Raw genomic sequence first — 24,036 nt, forward strand, 5'->3', positions numbered from 1 at the left:
CACAGCGGGTGTTTTAACTCACCTCACAATAGCACAGGTGTTACAAAACTGATTTAACACGGTTCGGTCCATTAAACACACTGATAAAATCACAGTGCGGCTGCTTCAAAACTCATTTATTAAAAACAGTCATTTGAGATCATTAGCAGTTATGAAAGTGATGAAAATCCAGTTCTGAAAATGACTAAACACAAAAGGAAATTCATGAAACAGATGTTTCCTTACAGCCACAGTTTAAGACAGGCAAAATGTGCTAAAGATGAACCAAAGTCATTGTTTTCAACAACATAAGCCATCTGATAATAATAATAATAATAACAATAATAATAATAATAATAATAATAAGTTATAAGTGGTAAACAGGGCATTGCTAAATGGTTTATATCACATATAGGGTTAAAATCATATATCTCATCACTTATAAAACTAATTTCATAAAACTAATTGACTTCACCTCAATCATTTGCATGATTTGAGGAATCATTCATGTGTGTAACATAAAAAGTGCAGAAGATATTATGTGTGAAAGTTCGATACTTAAGGTCATGAGTTTGATCAAATCACTAACAAAAACAAAAAACACTAACTAATAGTAGCAGTGATTTTATTATTATTATTGTTATTATTATTAATGATTCATAATTCATAGGCACTTTGACTATATCAATTACTATAATTCAAAATACATTCTTTCACTCTTTTTTATTCTCTTCACATATAAAACAGACCATGGTACAGTTAAGTTGGACCAAAAGAAAATATCAAAAAATAAACCCTCCTCCTCGAGTTAAAGTGCTTTTAGTATTGTTAACAAACATCATTGTGTTTATTCCAGTGACAAAAGATCAACTATAGGGAGAAAAAAAAAAAAAAAAAAAAAAATAGATCTTTACCCAAAATAGCTCTATAACTGGCACTGTTAGACACAAGATAAAAAAATCACATAGACGGATTCCAACGCAGTCTCTCAATAAGACGCACGAGTTATTCACTATAAATGTTGTACCTTTGCTCTATTATTAACTACAGTACAGTGGTTTAAATATGATTTTTTTTTTTCAGTCTATGTCATGCAACCCTCCAGTCCATCGCAATTCATACTTCTTCTGCAAAAATAGATCAATATCCATGTGTTTATAAAATCAGGTAATGTCCATCAGAGTTTACAGAATGTTCAGCTGTTCTTCTCAAAGTGTCTCAAATCTGTGGCATTGCTATTCTTGGCCACAAGGTGGTGAACTAGTCCATCGCAGTGAGCAGCTCCATCATACTGTAAGAGCGGTTGTTGCTGTTTTGTCATGTATAAAGCAGCAGATCTATGTTGAATCATCATTTGATTCCACATGGTCTAATAGTTTAGTAATTTACAGTATTTCTCATTTATGTCTCTGACTATGTTCGGAATGGAACACCAGGATACTGTGCCTATGTACTGCATACCATTTTTGAAAGTAACATGTGAAACTATGTGCATTATGCAGTGATAAGCATTTCAAATAGAAGTACGCTACATTGCTGTCAAATGACCTCATCACATTGCATTTAATTCAGCAAGTTATTAGCTAAAAACAATGAATATGCTTTATTTTGCCATTTTAATTGCATTTTTAATAGGCCTATAACTTCTCGCCATCCAATGAAGAAAGTAGGAAAATAGGTTCTTCAACTGGTTGAGCATAGCACAGGAAACATATAGCCTAACTTGAATACACTACAAGCAGCTTTTGATAAATGATAAAATCATGCTGACCTTACAGCTCTGAAAACAGAGTTTGTTCAACTCGAAGCGGTGTGGCGCTGCGCTGCGCAGACCGATCATGTACAACATCAATGTACCGCTCTCGCAGTAGTTTGATGTTACACACCGATTAGTCTGCAAGTCAAACACACCTATTATATCAAGTGCACTGCATTGTGGGATACGAATTCCTCACAGTGTGCTCTGGTTCTGTAATGTACATTTTGTTACCAGGCTCACTAGTAAAACATGCCTGTGGTTACATATATGCAACATTATATTTAATTGCTTCTTGCACGTTTGGCAACACCTTCAAAGTGAAATGTCAAAGTGAAATGTCCATTTTCTCAGAAACAGATTAACAGATGTAAGTCTAGCACCTACCCTAAACCCAGGGCTGCCAACTCATTAAGCATTAGAGTCGCGCAAGAGACACTGTTCTCACACTACACCAGTGTTGCAAAGTCTACTTTAACACTGTTGCCTCAGGTTGTTTTTCATGTCCGTGGGTTGAAGCGATTCCAAATAACACGATATTTAGCCCCTAGAATGTGAATTTTACCAGGTCAACTGCACCAAAAATGCAGATTTTACCCACCGGAACATGATTTTTACCAGGAGGACCCCACCCCCTGAAACGTAATTGGGCTAGTTTTGAGTATACATTTTCTCACGCAGTGAAAAATCGAGCAGGTTCATTTTGATATGAAACAAAGTCTCTTTCAAATTCTGTCAATTTTATTACAAAATTCTAAGAAAAAATACCGTTTGGAACTCTTTAATATGGCGTGACAGATCGCTGTTCAAGTGGCATGTGAACCGATTTGTGTTCCCCTTTATTATTAGTTATAGCACCAAATAAACATGAATGAACATCAGAGGGTATGTTGCAGGGACATTTTGAGGGGCAGTGGCCCAAACTAGGAAAAAGGGCACCCTAATACCCTCAAAACAAAAAAGACTGGTATATGAAGGTATATGAAGACTGGTATATAAAAAGGTATATGTACATATTGCAAAATCATAAGATTAATCACATTTGCTTAGACTATTTTGATGTATGTAATATTTGCCAATAGGTAGTGTCAAGTCACTGTCTTAATAAACGTGTTCGACTTCATGCAATGCTGCACAGACCGATCGGCATCTGACTTGAAGCAGTGCATGCCGGTTAGAAATTTTGTCCAACTTGAGACAGCGATAACGGCATGTCACTGTGATGTATGGCATCAAGTTCTTGATGATTACCAATGACAAAGATGACACATTTCGTGTTTATTCTGACACCTTAAATTCTGCTAATGCTCACAAATTTGTGTTTTTATAATGGTAAAAACTCTTCATTCATTTAATGTTTTTGTGTCATGTTTATCAAAATAACACTGATAAAAGAAACTTTACCAATGTATTGGTATTTAAATAGTATAGGCTTATGTTGAAATTATTCTTGGCACTGTATTAAGCAGTATATAAAAAGTGTTTCTGTTGTTTCATGAAAACATCTAAAAACATCTGTGTATTTGACAAATACTGCATCTAATCCACTTTGTCTGTGATAAAGTATGCAAACAACACGTGCACATCACTAAGGTATGCAGAAAGTGTCTGATTTGATCAGTTTTTAATTCCATCCCCGACTACAAGCGGCAACTCGCGCCGATTGGTCTGTGCAGCGCCGCATGAAGTCGAACACACCTAATGAGTGAGTCACTGAATCTTTTAATTCAACTGATTCATTCAAAATGCTGATTCATTCAGGAACTAAACATGTCGCTCGGAGACGCGCATCTGTTTGTGGAGTTTTTTTAAATATATGCACTATATTGCATATTTATTGTATTTTTACTCGTATCATTAAAAATATTATAACATTATTATAAAAATTGTCATTATATTAATTGTATAAGAATGAGTCAATTTTAACCTTTAATAATAATATCAGTTGACAGGTATGTTCATTAGTTGAGAGAGATTTGTTTCTGAGAAAAATGAACACGCAGGCCCTACTGTACCAGATATTTAGCCAAATGAAACAATATTGAATCAAGATAAGAATCTAATTGCAAGCTTATGAGTCAAATATCACCTTCCACCCAAGCCACCCCATTCATAATTCTTACTCCAAGCTAAAATCAAAAGTTGGCAGCCCTGCCTAAACCTAACCAAAAGTGTGAGAAAAAGCAAATGAGATAAAAACGCATTTGCTGAAGCAATAATGTACGAATGTGTGCTACTGAGCAAGTTTACTGCACATATATGGATCTGATTAAGTGATGCAAACATCAAAATATATTAGTTTACAAATCAAGTACTATGGTAAAAATGTTTTCAGATCATTACATAGTATTGTGTAAGGAACTGTGCAAAAATAAGTCTTTATAAATGGCCAACATGCCCCTGTAATCATAATCTGTGTGAAAAAAAAAACAAATTTGTTGGTGTTTTACTGCCGTTTTTCCAATCATTTTGCCATAGTAGATAATCTGTGTGTTCTGTTCATAGACAAAAATGTCATGCTGTGCACAGTATACATACTGTATACTGCAGAAACAGCAAGAGTCGTATGCTAGTGTGCTCTTCCGAACATAGCCACTCTCTTTCTCTTCTCAATTTCATGCTTGTATGCCAATGTATTTCAGCGCTAGCCAACTCTGCTGGCACGCTACCTAGTAAAACAGGTAAGCTCAGTGGCATCAAAAAAAAAAGTTGGCTAACGCTGAATCAAACGAGTACTCAAGCAATTTATCTTCATCACATCCCCCTCTCAGGCAGTCATCCAAGTTGTTTTTCTCTCTCTACACGTTACTAATACGGACGCTAAGCTGGTCTCGGGCACGCCCCCTGTCCCGCCCCCTTTCCTCCCGGTAGCTCTCCTCCAATCGCATCTTCTCCATATCCGCCCCTTGGTCTCCACTGCCGTTGCCTTGATGGCCTTGCGGCGACTGTGTGTTGGGAGGCGGGGATTGTTTAAAAAGGGGCGGGGTCTTGGTCTTGGCAACCTTGTCAAAAAAGGCAAAATCAGCTACATACTTTCCGGATGGGGAGAGGGAGACGACGGGAGGAAACTCGTAGCCCCACAGGATCTCGTCGGGCAGGTAGGAGGTGCGGACCTGGCAGGTGGCCGAGGTCGGCTCTACGGTAGCGCTCATGATAACAAGCAACTCAAAGTCAGCCAGCTCCGGATCCGTCCATCCACCACCTTAGAAAGAAAGATACGTAGTTAAACAGAATTACAGCAGCGTACAGTATAATTCATCCCATGTTGTTCTAAACCTGTATGAACTTCTTTCAGTATGGTGAATGAAAATGTGGTGCAGCTCTCAAATCATAAGCAAACTTGCTTCTGTCATACTAAATAGTTTTAGGGTAGTTTTTTGGGACTTTTTTGGAGCCTAACAGTTTCTGGATGAATTATTCTTTTGTTACTCACCAAACCCTTTACAATAAAATTTGACTCATCATGTACACACTTTGTATCAAAACAGACAGCAGCAAGACATAGATATACACAATTCAGAAAAATCATATTATGTGGCAAGTAAGGAAACGTATGGCTCATACCAGCAGAAATACAAATGCTTTCACTCTTAAACATGCCATTCACCCACTGACACACACTCACAATCACACACACACACACACACACACACACACACACACACACCCACCTGCATCAACATCCCACATTCAGAGCAAGAGACTGTCATCTGTGAAAACAGTCTCTCCTTTAACCCAGAGCCAGTTCTGCATTCTGGGAGCAAAAAACATGGGGTTTCATAACCCACAAACACACAAGATCACTTCATCATGCTCACAAACATTTGGCAAAGTGTGTTTCTGGAATTAATACACATTAACACACAAATGTGTCACTTCACTTTCACATACATCCAAGTAAAAGTATTTGGACACTTAAGTCACACTTACAAATGTCACTGCAAATATTAAGTATTATTAATTTTACAGAAGGATATCACAAAACATTTCAGAGATATCAGTTTAAAACAACAGATGGCAAAAGGTGTGATCTTTTCTAATGTAATGACATCCAGACAGTAAGCATGACATTAAGCGTTCAAAACTGTTTAGGGCCATAGACAGAAGCTCCATATCAAATGCTCACATTCAAAGCATACTAGCTAATTAATGCAAATACATTGACATGTTCATTATCAATTTGGTGTCGTTCACATGCTGATCATGGCAGAGCTCTGTGGAAAGACCCTCAGGGGATGTTAGTGTGTTTTCTAGCAGGCATGTTGACAGCAGATCTGATGTGGCCTCTGACTGTGTCTTTGATGTGTTTGAGGAAAAGAGATACTTATATATGGATCATTCCTTGCAGTACACTTTCAGGTCCTTCTCAAATATGATTTAATATACTGAATAAAGGAAGAAAATCCTATTAGTTACATTTCTTTTATTATACTATAATAAATAAGTAAACATAGGAGTACATTTTAAATGACATGTTTTACACATGATATTTTTGTCATGTCTCTGGATGCTGCACTAAATTGTCTGGTTATTTATTAAGATATATTTCAGTATATCAATATTTTCGCTGCATGGACAAGTGTAGTATGAATGTCAAAACATCTCATTTTGTGTTGCACAGAAGAAAGAAAGTGACAGATTTAGAACTACGTGAGGGTGAATAAATGATGACAGATGTCATTTTGTTTGAACATTTTTTTTTTAACAATTTTAGTTGGACAGCTCAACACACTGCTCTCATTTGAGCTAAAGCTGCACGATATTGGAATAAAAATGGCATTCTGAGATTTTGTTATATATGACCAGCATGGACCAGCATATTACCAGCACTTGACCAGCAAAAACCAGCTCAAACCAGCTTCCCAGCTTCAAAACATACCTTTTCAACAGGAATGATGTTCCAAACCTATAATGCCTGGTTCAGACTACACGATTTTAGCCGGATTTTGCTACGATTTGCTTGACGTAGGGTGTCGTGGGGATTCGTAAAGGACAATGGGCGTCGGGGAACAAGATTCAATCGTTTCAGCTCGTGTGATATAGTGGACGACCACCGATGCTGTGATGCTTCACGACAGAAAGACCAGTATGTTTAATTTTTTTCTTGGTCAGCCACGACAAGTTCCATCACATGTGTGACACTGGCCAATAGAAGCACAAAAGCGCCTTCGTACATGCTTTCAAATATGGCATTGACAATGGCATCGTTCCTGCTAGGTGGAACTTACAATGGAGGAAATGTTTGTGGAGCAATGGCAACAATACTCCTGCATTTATGATGTTTCCTCGAGGGACTAAGTTACAGCGACGGAGTGAAAAAAGGTAAATAAAACATAATGTTACCTCAGTTCTCTTTGGAGGAAATCCAAATATCCATGCAATCCAGATATGTGTCCACGTTTGGCTTTTCTGACGACAAAACAGAGCAAAACATGCTGCTAGCCATTGTTTGTTTATGCTCACAGTACCTTCTGTCAGTCGATAGTCCTGCCTTCTCGATGACAGCATGTACGCGGATAAAGATGGCACGCAAAGAATGGTCGGGTAGCAACGTGCAGTCTGACTGTCCACGACACGACAAGATTTTAGGAGTCAAAATTGTATAATCTGACAGTAACTGTCGTGACCGACAAAATAATCGTGTAGTCTGAACCTGGCATAAGCCTTTGGTTAATCTTCGAAACACAAATAGAATAGAACCTGAGAGGTTTCTGTTTCTCCATTGAAAGCAAAACTTAGAAGATCACTTTATATAATGAACACATCTAATTTAAGCTTTTATTTACATCTAAACAATGATGGACACATACATAGAGCACATCACATATGATAAACACAGGAGCTCAAACGTGTGCGTGATGCACGAGAACCAATGAGGTTTGTTCTACCGTGTGATGAACACACAAGCTTCCATTTACCATATGTGATGCACTATGAATGTGTTTTTATATGTGAATAAAACCATACAATACACCTGTTCATCTTTTAAAGCGATCTTACAAGACTTTGATTAAAAAGCTCACTTTGTCACCTTTATGATTTATTGGATCTTTTAAGTATTGTTTACCGGGACTGTCAATGGAGGATGTTTCGAAGATTAACCAAAGCCTTATGGATTTGGAATGACATGAGGGTGAGTAAATGATGCCAGAATTTTTGGGTGAGTTATGTCTTTAAGCCGAATTGCATTTTTTTTTTTTCCAGATTTTTTTTTCTATTTGTGCATATGTGGTTCATATGGCTTTATGCTGAGTTGTCACTGGGCTCCAGCATGCAGAGGCCCGTGTCTCTCCTCCTCAGCCCCTTACACAAACACAATGCCACATTCAGCAGATGGGCACACTGTGTATTTAGTTTTACTATAGATTCACACACACTGTGGGCAGTGGGCACACATCCACACACGTACATTTCACAGCCACTCATGCATTTACAGATTTACACTGTAATGCAGCGACACGCTTTCGCACACGTTTTTAAAACTGATGCCAGTTCTTCTTTGAGCTCCATTCATGTGCAAATGTGCTTCCATGGGAGCATTCTGAATAGCTATTTCTACTTCATATTAACAAATGTTATGGTCAACATACAAAACGGAGTAATTTCTGGTTTGACAAGATGACACAGGAAGTCATCAAGAGTTTCATTTGGATTAGGTAGCATTAGGTGTAAGTGGGGTCTATTAAGTATAACCCTATACCGTATAATCCGACTACAGTCAATTACACTTTGGCATTCTGGCTAGACTACAAATGCAATGAATAACAAGCACTGAGAAAGAGAGAAAGAAACCCTAAACAAAAACACAAGAAGATGCACATACAGGAAAAACCCATAGACGTGCGAGATAAGAGTCACATTCAGTGAATAAAGTGCAAACATGGGGACCGGAGGGTCTGATAGCTTGGGCCCTCGATAGGGTAGAGACTGGGACCGTAACTGGATCCACGACCTGCATGTCAGCACCAGGAACTGGGCTGCTTTGTGCTTCTAATGAGACGCTCTGGCACGCTCTCATACATGCATTCCAGCCAAAGAGAGAGAATGTATAAAAGAAAGAGGGAAGCTACGTCCGCAGAGAAAGTGAATGGGGGTAAAAGAGGGAAAATGAGATGGGGGGAGGAAGAAAGAGAGAATGAGAAATGTAGCTCATCTGCCAATAATAGAAACCCCAAGTTCCTGTAAACACCCCCCACCCCACTAAGTCTTTATTAAATTTTCTACAAGTCACACTAAAACTTTGTGTTTATTGCAGAGAGAATGTGAAATCTGCTTCTGTCTTTTAACCTCCAATAATTCAATTAAAATTTTGCAGTGTTTCTCACAAAGGATTTCTATAATTCCCAAACTCCAAGCCTGACATCAGAGTTACTTGGTGAAAACTGGTTTAAGCCGGTCCTCCAGTTTGACCAGCTGTCAAATGCTCAAAATCCCTTAAAAACAATCAAAACAGACCAACCTAAACAGCTTGGCCACAATTTTCTGATTTTTACCCTCAATCCTGCAAAAACTGAATTAGCGTTCAATTAGTTAATGGTTAAAATAATTTCAAACATCTTGTTTTTTGATGGAGGGAGATCAGAACACCTGAGACATTCAGTCTCATCATCACTGAATTTGGAGGTTCCTTAAAGGGTTAGTTCATCCAAAAATGAAATTTCTGTCATTAAGTACTCACCCTCATGTCGTTCTACACCGTAAGACCTTCGTTCATCTTAAGAACACAAATTAAGATATTTTTGATGAAATCCGAGGGTATCTGATCCACACATAGGCAGCAACGTCATTGCACCTTTTGACCTGGCGTCACGTCAGTTAAGCTTTTTCCGTAAGTTGAATAGGGAAGGCATATGATGTAGCATAAGCTGCGACAGTTTTACACTTTCTTCGTAACTTGAATACGGAAGGCAGTCTGGCGGAAGCTAGATATTTTACTTCATAACTTGTTAAATATGGACGTTTTTTACACAAACGCATCACTTCACTTCAGAAGGCCTTTATTAACCCCCCCAGAGCCGTGTGGAGTATGTTTATGATGGATGGAGGCAGTTTCTTCAGCTTATACTCGTTGATCCCGCTCCATTATAAAGCTCGGATGCGTCAGGATATTTATTAATATTTCTCCAATTGTGTTCATCAGAAAGAAGAAAGTCAAATACACTTAGGATGGCTTGAGGCTTAATCCTTTAACGTTTTTTGTTTGCTAGCCATGTAAATCTAGCTCACCATCACCAAAAGCATCATGGATTGATGATGTAAAACTCTGGACGAGTCTTCTTGCGTGCATCCATTTTTAAATAATCTTGACTGTTGTACAGTCTGACATTAAAGACAATGAGATCTGTCAAGCAACAATTGTAAAGGACTATTATATATCGTACAGTGTGACTTTAGGGATTTATGGCGTGCTATTACTTTTCTAAACAATCTGACTTGTGATTTTCACTTGGCTGGCAATAAAACAGACTGAAATAAAATTCAATAAACTTACACTAATAAGATAGTCTGGCTATCATCAGCCACATTCACTTGCATGATATACTGATTCACGACCTAGGGAACTAGGGAGCTGATTAAGACGCAGGTTTAGTTTGTATTGGTTTGTAGAATTGATCCGCGGTTTGCAGAAGTAGCAATGGCATCGAGCGATTTTTGCAGGTTGTGCAAAAAAACATGAAAGTGATCAGTATTTACACCCACTCGAGCAATTTGTTTGCTAACTAAAGAAGTCATTCAGCATCGTAGAGAGTTTAAAAGGCGACTCTGATACTGTTCTGGTTCAGTGTAAATGAACACGGAATATAGCCGCCCTAAACTACGTCATTGTCATGACAACCAAAAAGAATTCCAGTCAGCTCAGGCGGTGCGAGATTCAAGAAGCAGGGAGACGAAACATATAGAGCAAATAATAAAAATATTGTCTACCATCGAGGGGCATTGAAGTAAAAGAGTCCTGTACTCACATTGTGAAGCAAACCACCAAAATAACAGCAGAGAATCATTGTGTGTCATTAATCGCTGTTTGTAATCTTCCTATGAAGAGACTGTTGGATCAACGCTCTGCTACATTTCTCTCAGATAAAGTAAATGCTTAACACAATCGGCGTCACTGTGATTGTGCATTGTTATTTTGGAGTGACGGTCGTGCGAGAGACGGGTAGATCAGATAGAGTTTGAAAGCTGCTTGCCGTCGCTTCTCTATAGTCATCGTGTTATACCCGCCAATAGCGAGCAAGGTGGATAAGCCAGTCTGTGATTGGTTCCCGCAAAAGTGTAACAGTGCAGCAGAAATGAATGTACAGGTTTCCAGACTGAGCGACTGAACTGGTTTTCCAGTTGCCGAGCAAAATCAAATCGCCGGCAGATCAGGCTGGGTTTACCCTGACTACTAATAAGAGACTTAGTGTTCAAGTCCACCTGGGAAGTTCGTATTCATGAGTTGGAAAGTTGTAATTATGATGTCAGGCACTCTCAAATCACTTAGGTCAGAACAAGATAGCAATGTACCTTTTCTACAAAATGAAGATTGTGTTTTTACATTTTTTGTTTTTATTACATTTATAAAAGGTACTGCAAACTGATTTTTTATATATTCTTTTGTAATTGTATAATACTATCATATTTTGTACATGCAACTTAGCTTTATTGTAAATGAAAGAAACTGCATTTCAACAAATTTACCATCATCTCCATTGAGTCCACCATGTTTTCTCACAGACACACCCCCAACTTATAAACTCAGGGCTTAAAGAAAACGTTTCCCACTCACAATTATGACATTGTGGTGCCCTTCATTTGCGCTCAGCTCCTAAATGCGATCTATCTGACAAGACTTGAACGCAGCATTACATTATGACTTGGGCCAGCAAGCAAAAACCCAGAACACCCCAGCAACCATTAACAATTCCCTAGAAACCACCTAGTGTACCCTATCAACTGCACAGGAATGCCCTAGCAACCACCCACAACACCCTAGAATCATAGCAGCAAGTTTTGCACAGGTAAACAGTAAATGCACAAATCTAGTTCACATTTACTCTCATGATTAATCAAGTAGAGGCAACATGGAAATATAAATTGTGCCACTTTGGCCAGCCACACACAGGTGTGAAGCGTCAGTGGAAACAGTGCACCATCGTGTGCTCAAAGTGCCAGAACTCCCTGAACTTTCTGCCTGCAGCGTGACCTCAGCACTGAAACAGAGCTTCTCTGGTGTCTTTGACACCTCTCCCCACACTGCTGTTTCACGTTTCTCTCGTGCAGCACTCTATCCTCAGAGAAACTCTGCTGGAGCCGAAACACACTGTCCCTGTTCTCAGGTGTATCCTACTGACAGTTTTCATCTGCCATCATAGCTAATGCCACCTCTGCACTCCTGCACGATAATAAAGAAGCTAAAATTAGTCGCAAGGTTTTCAAAGTGCTAGGAACTCAAATACGTTCATCCACTTGGCACAGGTCTTATTATAACTCCGTTACACTCACCCCCTAAACCTCACGCTCATCCAGGTCACGGCACCAATGTAACCCCTCCGATTCTACTCGCACCGTGATGAGGGGGATTCGAATCGATGTTTCCAGCATGGGAGGCATGTGCACTAACAAGAATGCTAAATACTGCAGTCTCTAGAGTCTGTTGCTAGGGCCTGTTGAGGCCAGGAGAGTGAGATTTACATGCACAGCTCTTACTAGGGGGCCTCCGTTATACTCACCCCCTAAACCTCACTCCCATCCGGGTCACGGCACCAATGTAACCCCTCCGGTTCTACTTAAACTGTGAAGAGGGGGATTCGAAGCAGCATTTCCAGCATGAGATGCGGGTGCGCTAACAAGGATGCTAAAGACTGCAGTGTCTAGCGTCTGTCACTAGGGCCCCTCTTAAGGCCAGGGAAGTGAGATTTACACGCACAGCTCTTACTAGGGGGCCTCCGTTACACTCACCCCCTAATCCTCACTCCCATTCGGGTCACGGCACCAATATAACACCTTGGGTTCTACTCACACCGCAAAGAGGGGGATTCAAAGCAGCGTTTCCGGCATGGGAGGCAGGTGCGCTAACAAGGACACAAGCTCAAGGCTGGTAACCAGATGGTTGTTGGTCCATGAGCCAATGAAGCAAGACGCCTAAGGTTGCACTAGCTGAAATTATGCTTCTTCTGTATTACATTTACACGGTTGGCAGATGCTTGACCCAAGACCTAGTTGAGCTACAATGATACCAGTTCAACTTACACTAGAAAGTAACAAATGTGTTTTCAGATGGGACGATTCTAGGCTTAGGCTTTCATACTGCATTTTGGAATTCCAACATCATAACATTTTATTTGTTCCAGTAACCCCTCTAAATCTCCAAGGCTTGCATACCTTTGGCGGCCCAGGCCCGCAGTGGGCTGTTGTCATCTATGATGTGGTAGAAAGTGAGGGGCAGAATGAGAAAGGGACTGTCAGTGGAGGTATCCACTTGGAAGGCTACATTCCTCTGGTCCAGACGTACCGTCTCACCCTCTTTAGTCAGTGATGTCTGCAGGAGCTTACCTGTCACCTGAGAAATCAGAGATATGATGAGTTGTACAAATACGACGAATATGAGCTTCACCATTATTTCAGCAGAATTTCACAGAGAAGTGTTTACCTGGCAGCCTAGAAGGAGGCTCTTACGCATGTTAGCGACACGGATCATGAGACAAGGTCGGCCCTCATGATTTGAGACCACAGCATGCTGACTGAACTTCACCGTCTCACCACGTTTTTTGGGCCGGGCTACCTACATATCACAGAATAAATGTGAATTTTAAATCAGATATTGTTCCAGATCTAGTAATTAATTTATTTCCAGTAGGGCTGCACGGTTAATTGCAATAAAACTTGAAATCACAATATGACTTAGTGCAATATCAAATTGCAAAGGCTCCAATTAAATTAAGTACATATGTGCATGTACATGTGTTTTAGAGTTAAAAACACAAAGTACAGCTATAATCAGTTGCGGCCTTTGCTATGTTTCGCCCATTCAATTTGAAATGGGCCTTGCATCTTAAGGGGCATCAATCCGCTTGTGCTCAAAAAAAGAGCACAAAAAAAGCTTGAAAATGCCCCACAAGATATATGGGGCATAACTGTCCCTGAATGAGTTCTTGTTTCTAATATTTATAATACGATATAGAGTGCTGTTTTCCCAAATACCAGCACGATTGCAAATGTGATACTCAATTTATTTTATACAACAGTTCAATAATCAAGAAGTTAATGTTAGGTGACTTTCATTTTAGACTTAGAATCTCATCTGTTTTTGTTTAGAGCCACTGCTCGTCTTCAAGCAACTGAATGAGTCCACGTTTTGAAGGAATCATTTGACTGAATGATTGAATGACTCACTCGTTAAGACAATGATTTGCCACCACCTACTGGCAGTTTTAGTTTCATTACATTTTTTTTCCCATTGTTTCATTTTCTATATTTATATATTGTGCCTGCAGCTTATTATATCATACCTGCGGTACACAATGCAGCAAGAAAGACTATCCGCACTTGCCCAGATGTCAGTTGAACACGACATTATAAGATCGCTGGATTAGGATAATCTTGTCTTGGCTTTGCACCACTCCGTTATTGAAAGTTCTAAATGTCAAAATCGGAGTAGCCTAAGTGTAAAACATTTCCTCTTGATGTAGCCTATTTGTATTCGTATTGTATTAAATCACTTACCTAATCCCTATTCTCTAATTTTTAATTATTTCTTTGCTCTTATGGCCTGGTCATTAAGCTGTCCAAGATGCTCGCTGAGGGGCTAATGATAGTCCAATACAGAAAAAACACATGAACTTCACATGTGTAAAAACATATGTGGTCACATGTGAAATTCATGTGTTTTTTCTGTAAGGGGTGGTAGATAGAATAAGTTTATAAACAGACTATTAAGAGTGAAATAAGAGTTAAATAAGAGTCAAATGTTAAATATAACAGTGATAATAAAGTAATTGCAGTCGCATTGCATATATTGTTTCTTTTTTTGGGGGGGGTGGCTCCAACTGTTTGTTTGAAAAGGACCTCCAAATTGCAAAGGCCACCTCTGGATATAATAATTCTAAAATTATTATTATTATTATTATTATTATTATTATTACTATTATTATTATTATTACTACTACTACTACTACTACTATTACTATTATACTTTTCTTAAATATTTAATATTTAAATACTTCATACTTTTATCTACTAATAATAATTATTATTATTATTTTATATCTTATTGACATATAAATCACAAAATCTTTGAACAAATTGTGCAGCCCTACATACAAGCACCGCAAACCTGAAGCTTTTTTTTCAATCCAAATTTTTCTAAGAAAAAAAAAAAAAAAAAAAATATTATATATATATATATTTTTTTTTTTTTTTTTTTTTTTTTTTTCAGCGCTCTTAAGTACATTTAGGGCCAGTTCACACAGAATGCATTTTTGCTGTTAAAAAAGTAAGATGCAGGTCTAGCATGTTTTTTCATTGAAAAACAGTGTATAAGTAGTGCAGTGGAATGGAAAAACGTGTTCTGTGTGAACGGCCCCTTACAATGACAACTAAAATGCAGTGTGTTTACCCAAATTTCCAGAGTTGTACCTTGGCAAGGAAGGTTCCAGTGATGAAGATCTCCATCACCATTGTGATGACAAGCTGGACAATAAGCAGGATGATAGCAAGTGGACATTCCTCAGTGATGCAGCGAAAGCCGTAACCGATCGTAGTTTGCGATTCCAGGGAGAAAAGGAACGCTCCCGTCAGAGTTTGGACTTGCATCACACACGGTGTGTGGTTGGATGGAGGGTCAAACTCTGGTGAGGATATCAGCATTGAAATATCATATGAAAATTTATGTAAATAAAATGTAGTTAATTTCCACCTGTGATTTAAGGCAGTTGAAGAGCATTCTCACCTAGCAAATCTCCATGCACAAGTGCCACCAAGTACCACAGCACTCCAAAGACAAACCAGGTGCCAGCGAAGGTGGCGGAAAAGAGGAAAAGCTTGTAGCGCCACTGCATGTCCAAGAAGGTCGTCCACAAGTCACGCAGGTAAAGCGTCCCTCGGCCAGTGACGTGTTCGATGCGTACATTGCTCCGCCCATCTTTAGATAGCACCCGTCGACGACGTCTCAATGCCGCAGGTCCGTTTCCTGTTGAAGCCCCACCTGCTCCGCCCAGGAGTGGCTTTAGAACGTCTGTCTGTGTCTGGGAGTGGCAGACCTTCTGTGGGGAGGGGCTACGGGAAGAAGGGGGCGTGGCTGAGGTCATAGCTAGGACAAAAGAGAGAGAAACTTAAAGTGTGCATGTTCACTGATCATGGTAAATTAAAAATCACTAAATAGTTTATTTATAACAGATCAGATATGTCTGAGTATAAAAGTCTGCAAATTAACTTTATACATATAGCTAATACTGATTGAAGGTAATGAAGCCATAATCTTTGCTGTATTTCTGAGGTGTTTAAAACTCTTCTAAGTTCTAAGACCTTTATAAATTATTTCTGCACCAAAACCTGTTCATTGATTTAGTTGTTTGTGTTCAAGTACTGTAAATGCAGTTTCAAAAATGCACAGGTGACAAGGCTTTCTTCATCTATAACTCTAGATGAATAAAAGATTGCTAAAGTGTACAGACAGTAATTAATTTATCACTTACGCAAGTAACATGTTTTTTTGCGACAAACACTTTCTCTCATTTTTTTCTGGGCAGCATTGCATGTTATCAGATGGGACTCATACAAGCGACAGTAGGTTACAGAAACTACTCGTATCGTGTTACTCTGACATAAAAAAGTAGTTCTTTTTAACAAAATAACTGATCCAGCAGCAGTTTGGCTTCTCTGTGAGAAACCTGTCACCTTATCGCCTTCTGTAAAAACTAGGTCGTCTCGTATCGTTATAGAAGAAATGGCACATGAGAAGAGAGAGGGCTCTATCTCTATCTGAGCTTTATCTGAAAGACGTGCATCATCCAAGTAAAGAGAGCCACATTAGGGACACATTAGCGACTCTCAGCAGTATCTAAAAAACGACTTCCCTAAGAGCTGAAACGGGCAAAGTAGGTTTCTCAGCGATCTTTATCACGGACACGTGAGCGCATCCTTCTCTCCTGAGGTTTATGCATGCCAGGAAGGGGTACAGGGCCGGGTTTGGGGGGACGACCCTGGTGGTCCGTTACTCTTTCTTGAATCTACATTCAAACCCTGCAGCTGCCCAAGCACATTAAATGCCCCTCATTCACACAGTGGAAGCAGCTGCCCTTTCTCATTTAAAGGCTAGTCGTCAATGCTGACCAACTCACATGCCGTGCTCGATTGGCCCGGGCGAGCGGTGAAAAGGGTGACTTATTCACCATCCAAAAACACAAAAACGCAGGAAGGAATCAGGAGATGAAAAGAACACCACAATGTTTTCCATATTCCCTGCATTCCTCTGTTACACTGAGGATGACATTTCCCAACCTTTCACTTTTATAAACTTTGTTTCAAGGTAAATGCTGCTTGGATAGCTTTTCCAGTTACTGGTTCACTCACTTTTTCTACGGCTTTAGCTCAAACGTTTTGTGTATGCAAGCCACACATTATCTAGATGTTGTTAATCCCAATTTTTCCTGGAATAAAGCTTCACAACCCAGTCATACACTATTCAAGAACCAATACAGTCTGGTGTCATAGGAAAAACATTTTTTTACTCCATGAACACTTTCTTTTCCCTAATTCTTTAGAAATACATCTGCGGTGGCCTCAAAAGTATTTGGACACTTAAAGGATTAGTTCACTTCATAATTAAAATTTCCTGATAATTTACTCACCCCCATGTCATCCAGGATGTTTATGTATTTCTTTCTTCAGTTGAAAAGAAATTAGGTTTTTTGAGGAAAACATTCCAGCATTTTTCTCCATATAGTGGACTTCAGTGGGGTTCAATGGGTTGAATGTCCAAATTGCAGTTTCAATGCAGTTTCAAAAGGGTTCTACCGATCCCAGCCAAGAAATAAGCGTCTTATCTAGAGAAATTAAAATTTATATACTTTTAACCTCAAATGCTCACTTGCACTAGCTCTGCAATGCGCCACTAATTACATAATCAAGTTAGAAAGGTCATACATGATGTAGGCGGAAGTATTGATACAGTGTCTACAAAGCAAAGACAAAGGCCCTTTACAAAAAAGGTAAAACAACGATTTCGGATGATTTTGAAGTTGGAGGAGAAAATGAGATGGAGCTTTTCACCCTACCGCGGTACTTCCACCTACGTCACGTGTGACCTTTCCAACATGATTGCGTAATGCGTGGCACATTGCAGAGCTAGCAAGATGAGCATTTGATGTTAAAAGTATATACTTTTTTTTTTTTAGAAATTGACCGATCGTTTCGCTAGAGAAGAACCTTATTCCTTGGCTGGGATCCCTGGTAAAGCCCTATTAAGCTGCACTGAAACTGCAATTTTGACCTTCAACCCATTGGTAACTGTTGAAGTTCACTATAATGGAGAAAAATCCTGGAATGTTTTCCTCAAAAATCTTAATTTCTTTTCAAATGAAGAAAGAAAGAGACAAACATCTTGGATGACATGGGGGTGAGTAAATTGTCAGGAAATTTTAATTCTGAAGTGAACTAATCCTTTAAGCAAATCTATAAAACAAGAAACCTTTTTGACTTCTTTAAATATTGATAAGATTTTAAATTAATATTTCAATAATTTAACAAGACATTTGCATGTTCACGGTTCTCTGATGTCAATTAATGGTCACATGCATGCAGGTAAAGAAACAAAATATTTAAGTTTTGATATAGGACCACTGTGTGAACTTGTGAAGAACTGACTTCATACATCCATTAAAAAAATGATGTAGAAAGATTGTCTCTCCTAAGAAAAAAGACGCCAGCCTTCTGTAGTGTTTCACTTCCAAGTCTGCAATCAATTGAGATGTCAATATGGAAGTTGTATATATGTCCAACTTTATCTGCATGCACTGATTTACAGTAACCTCATATAAAGCAATATACACTATATAGCAAATCTCAACTGCTCGATTGCTTGTATCATTGCAAAATGTAAACTATTATCACCTAACTCTAAATGCGACTAATGCATGAAGATATCTACAACATTAACATCATGATTTTCTGTAATGCTGCTTTGAAACAATGTGTATTGTGAAAACCACTATTTAAAGCGGAACTCAGTAAGATTTGCGAAGCTCCCCCTACAGGTTCCTTCAGTGAATCACACTGTCGTAAATACTCCAAGCACAGCTCTGGACTACAACGACTACAACGCTCACCAGCGCAGTAGTTTTGCAAATACAGTACAAGAAATCTTGATGGAGGTGGGTAATTTTCGAAATTGTCTTATAAAGTCATAATATATACATTGTTTTTGAATTACCGTAAAGCATTTTGTCACTCTCGCGTGAACGTGAACATGAGGCGAGATTGTGTCAGGTCGGCGCGGCTCAACTTGCAAGTGCTGTTTTCTGGCGTAGACGTGCCAGAGGGGGTTAGTGCACGCCTCAAACACACCACTACAAGTCAATTAACCATTGTAAGGACTTAGAAAACTATTTATGAAGGTAAAAAAAGTTACTTAGTTCTGCTTTAAATGCAATTGATTCATTAAAATCTTACAAGATCAATGATCTGAGCTCCTATCCACATTCATTTGCTCTATACTCTAACTGGATGTCAAACAATGGAATAATTTGTGCTTTATCTGTGAATTTGAGGACTAACAGCAAATACAAAGTTAATACTCAGACAAAAACATAACTAAAAACTCCATACAGTCTCCTGAAATATGAAAGAGCAACCTCTAAAATAATCTATTTGGAGAGCGGTGATATCTTACACAAGGAGGTTACACAAGGACTCACTTTCCATTCATTCACTATTTTCAATCTCACTCTCTGCTCTCGCTCTCTGTGTTCTTGTTTAAATGTCTAAGTGGTAGTTTAGTCTCACTCAGCTTCTGCCTTCCGCACCAAATAAAATAAATAAATGAAATGAATGAGTACCAGGGCGATCTGATACGCTCTCCCCTCTCTGACCTCTCTCTCTCTCTCTGGACTCACACTGAGAGAATGAATAGGTATCTGTCTGGATCTCTGTGCTCTGAATACTAACGCTGGCCGAGAGAGAGGAGGCGGTTCTTCACCAAGACACGTGTTATAAGCAGAGTGTACACACAGCTGACCTTTGAACTCCGGCTAGTACGCGCCCACATGTGTGCACACAAATACAGTACATACAGCAGACAAACGCTGACACGCACTTGACTGAATGTATGTTTCTCATGCTCTCAAAGACCTTCTGATCTAAAGGCTTGAAATGCATAAATGCTACATTTTGCCTACGCATGAATATTTTACTATGAATATAAATACATGCAAACTCCTTTAATACTACTTAAAGCTACAGTTGACAAAAATATGAGAATTCTGTCATCATTTACACATTTTATTTATTTTATGACTTTATTATTGTTCTACAATGTGCAAAAGGAGGTGTGTCCAGACTTTTGACTCGTATTATATTCAAATGCACTGATGCGCGCTGCCATGGCTTCACAGAGAGCGTCAAAAAACACACTTAAAGAAGCCATGTTGTGGCGAGAGTTTCACTGCACAGTTTACAAACTGTCTTCGTCTTTTTGTCACTCTTCCTTTCTTCCCTCAATCTCTTTCTTTCTCTCTCCCTGTCCTGTATACACAAGAATCCTTTTGTTTGGAGATGAGATGAAAGAGACAAAAGCCACCATTGAAAAATACAACACTGCATGTGTGTGTGAGAGAGAGGGAGAAAGTGAGAGAGAGAGAGAGAGAGAGAGAGAGAGAGAGAGAGAAAGGAAGGAATGACATCGAGAGATGGACAGACCGAAAACTGCCTGATATTAAAACTCTCTCATCAGTATTCTGCGACTGTGCAAACTTTTACTTTCCTCTATTCACCAGATCCAATGCAATTCTCACAGTCACAGTCAAATGTACTTTACGTTTTTGATCCAGTGCAAAGTGTTCTGGAAATCACTCTGCGAACAAATCAAGTCACTCAACAGATTCCTTGACCTCTAATTAATCTATTGCATTTATCTCTGTATGCAGTCTGAATGCACTTGTTTAAATCTCCAAAATAACCAGGTTGAAATGAATGAGGATAAAAAGCAGGGAAAAGGTCCACAGAGGAAATTCAAAAACATTGCCAGTTCTGAAGTTTGCCAGAAAGAGCCATGGGGAGCATATCAGATCAGTTGAAAGGAACAAAAAAAAAAAGAGAAAAAACCCACGCAATGTTGTGTTTCAGTCAAAGTCTATGAAATTATTTGATAGTGGCAGATATGCCTCCTCTTTTATATCTCTGCATCAGTAAATGTTATTTCTCTACAGCTCATACATGAAAACAGATTGTGAACTATAACTGTAAATTGACTTTTAAAGCTGTAAACACACTTAAAATGTTCTAATTATAACTCAATCTACTTCTCTAATAAAAGACCATGATATTTATATGTCTAAAGTTTTGTTTCATTGCAGACAAATGCATTCGACAAGACCAAAACCAATACCTGGCAAACAAACAAACAAACAAACAAACAAATAAAAACAGCATTTGCAAGTTCAATTTCAGTCAAATTTTTCATAAAAATAAAATTAAGGAAATCACACTGTTTACATACACTGTTTGCATTAAAATGTGGAACTTGAAAGAGAGTGATACAAACTCAAATAAAACTAAAGCAATCTATAATATTACCTAACAGTTGTTAATATAAAGAGAAAATGGCTGGAGAAATAATTTTAGCAAATTAAATTACAAATTAAACATGTAACATGACATTTGAGCAATCCGTCAGCAGGCTAAACAACTCAATATCTGTCTGTACATTTTCACCCTGATTATTATTTGCAGTGTACCTTTATTTAGTTATGTTTTTACATACATCATAATGCGTCTTGTTGAGATGCACCTGTTTCTGCTATCTCATATGGAGTTGTCTACACCTTGCAAGGATCTTCTACTTTTGCCTTATTTGAGAAGTGCTGTTGGATTCACATATTTCAAATAAATGGCATGATTATGGCTTCATACAGCTCTTAGATGAACACAATCTCAGCACACAACCGCTAGGCCTCAAATGACTTAAGCATGGATTTTAAAGTTTTACTTCAGCACTTACCTTTAACTGAGGACTTGAACGCAGAGCTCTCTATTTGTGATTGGCAACAGTTTACTCCTTACTCCTCTGAAACATCAGAGGATAATTTGAGGCGAAAGTTGTGAAAGCGTTCAGAATGAAGACAAGCGCGTTCCTGACAACTTTGTCAACATCATCCGCGCCAGAAGAGTGACAAGCTGCGGAGGTCTCATAATTCTACATGTTAATCATTCAAATAAACAAATCTGAAACAATTAATACGACTTCAAACATATACTATACACCTAAACTTTTATGCAATCGGTCAAGCTAAAAAAAAATATAGCCTATAGCCTATAATCGGTTCGACCCTAATAATAAGTTAAGTGTCAGTCAGTGCTGGTCCCGGGCGAATGTTACCGATTTATTATGTAATGCCCTCCTCTTTATCTGTCTGTCTGTCTGTCTGTCTCTCTCTCTATCCTCCTCGCTCTCTTTCTATCTCTTGTCTTGTCTTAAGTGGAACTGCTCAATAAGTTTTGTTAGCAGCTCTATCTGAAAACTTTCTCCTCTCGTCTCAGTCCTGCCTTTCATTGTTGATGAAAATACGTACTTTCAGCGTCTCAGCACTATTTAATTCATTAATTCAGTGGCCCTCCGCTCCTCCTCCCGCCCCCCGTGTCTCCGTCTGTAAATAGAGCCCTTGTTGAGCTCCTCCGCTGTTCAGCCTTTGTAAACTTTTCTGCTTGATTTAAATATGTCGAAATGAAGAAACTGTATGTTGCTATTGTTCGGATGACACATTCATTATTTATACATACGACCTCGGATGTTGAATTAGCTCTGTGGCGATTTTTTCCCCTTTATTTCTTTATACAAGCGGAATTTGCGACTTTCCAAGTGACATGACTTTGAAGTCGATCCATGTCCGCATGAATAGGAACTTCGCACAAAACAGGTGCAAAACTTTTTAAAAGAGTCGTTGAATGGGGCAGAGAAAGAATTACTTATTATGATTCGAGTAGACTTATATTAAAAAAAAATGTATGCTATTAAAATTGTAATAAAATGTAAAAATATAAATACAATACAAAAATAGGCTATGTGAATTATTTAATTTAAGCATATACATTTTTAAAATGTTTTTGAAGAACAAATAGGGTAGGCCTATAGATATTTATTTATTTCTATTATTTTTTTTCTATTGAAAAATGTAAAGTATAGAATAGTTGAGTAGGTTGTAGTGCAAATGGGTTGTAAGGTCTTATTTTCACAACCCAAAGATTGTGTAAAATAAAAAGGTATTTTTAATGTCGCGTCAGCAGAATGTCATTCAAATACCGTAATGGCGTCGCGCTTGACGTTGTGGCAGCAGGTGCAATGGGCGTGCCTGTGATAGCCTGATAATGTGTATTTTTATTTTATTTTATTTTTCTATAACAATTTTTTTTTTTAACAAAAGTTTTTCTACACCAGTATCCAATACATTTATCATCACGCATAAAGCTCCCGTTGCGTTTTCATTTCTGTTTAGGAAAACCTTTTGGCGCTATAGTCTAAAAACTATTAGGCTGAAATTCAACAAGTGGCTGTAATCACAACTAATGAAATTTAATTATTTACACTCAAAGGTTATTTCTGAAGGCTGGACAACGTACAACTGAAGCTTGTTGTGGCGGAAGTTAAATTTACCGCGTGCCCTAGACGGAGCAGACACATAAATCCTCACGCGGACGGCGGTACAAGTTTGTGCCTCGAGACATCTTGCGGGACTCTTTTTCACACGCGCATCAATCTCGAGTTCCCGCCCATCTGCCAAAGCGCCAAAGCGGGATTTTCTTGGGCCGGAAGAACCTGATTGGGTAAGATTCAGGTATTTATTTTGAGAATCAAATATGCTAAATCAAGACTACATTAAGTATGGCATCTACCCTAAGTATGAGTACAAATAATTAAATAAATAAATTTTTCAAGTAAGTAAATCTGGCACTTAGGGATGTAAGATGCAAATGAGAGGATGTAGATCAACAAGAGAAGAAAGGATGGATGGAAGAGAACAGGACGAGGCACAAAAAGAAGCAGAGGTGATGTAAGTCGGTCAGGACTCCTTTTGGCTGGGCGCAGCTCTGTCGGAAGAGACTTTTTTTAT

General features: G+C 38.6%; 1 protein-coding gene across 1 annotated transcript; it reads right to left on the reverse strand.

Moving 5' to 3' along the window:
• Positions 1-99: 99 nt before the first annotated feature.
• On the reverse strand, positions 100-22,480 carry kcnj10a (potassium inwardly rectifying channel subfamily J member 10a). Its single transcript, XM_048185495.1, has 6 exons — positions 21,930-22,480; positions 15,666-16,025; positions 15,353-15,564; positions 13,368-13,499; positions 13,100-13,277; positions 100-4,937 (listed from the first exon to the last, which is right to left on the reverse strand). The coding sequence occupies exons 2-6, from the start codon at positions 16,021-16,023 to the stop codon at positions 4,534-4,536; spliced, it is 1,284 nt and encodes a 427-aa protein (XP_048041452.1). The 5' UTR covers positions 16,024-16,025; positions 21,930-22,480; the 3' UTR covers positions 100-4,533.
• Positions 22,481-24,036: the final 1,556 nt, after the last annotated feature.

The sequence above is a fragment of the Megalobrama amblycephala genome, linkage group LG3, assembly GCF_018812025.1.
Source record: "Megalobrama amblycephala isolate DHTTF-2021 linkage group LG3, ASM1881202v1, whole genome shotgun sequence".
NCBI lineage: Eukaryota > Metazoa > Chordata > Actinopteri > Cypriniformes > Xenocyprididae > Megalobrama > Megalobrama amblycephala.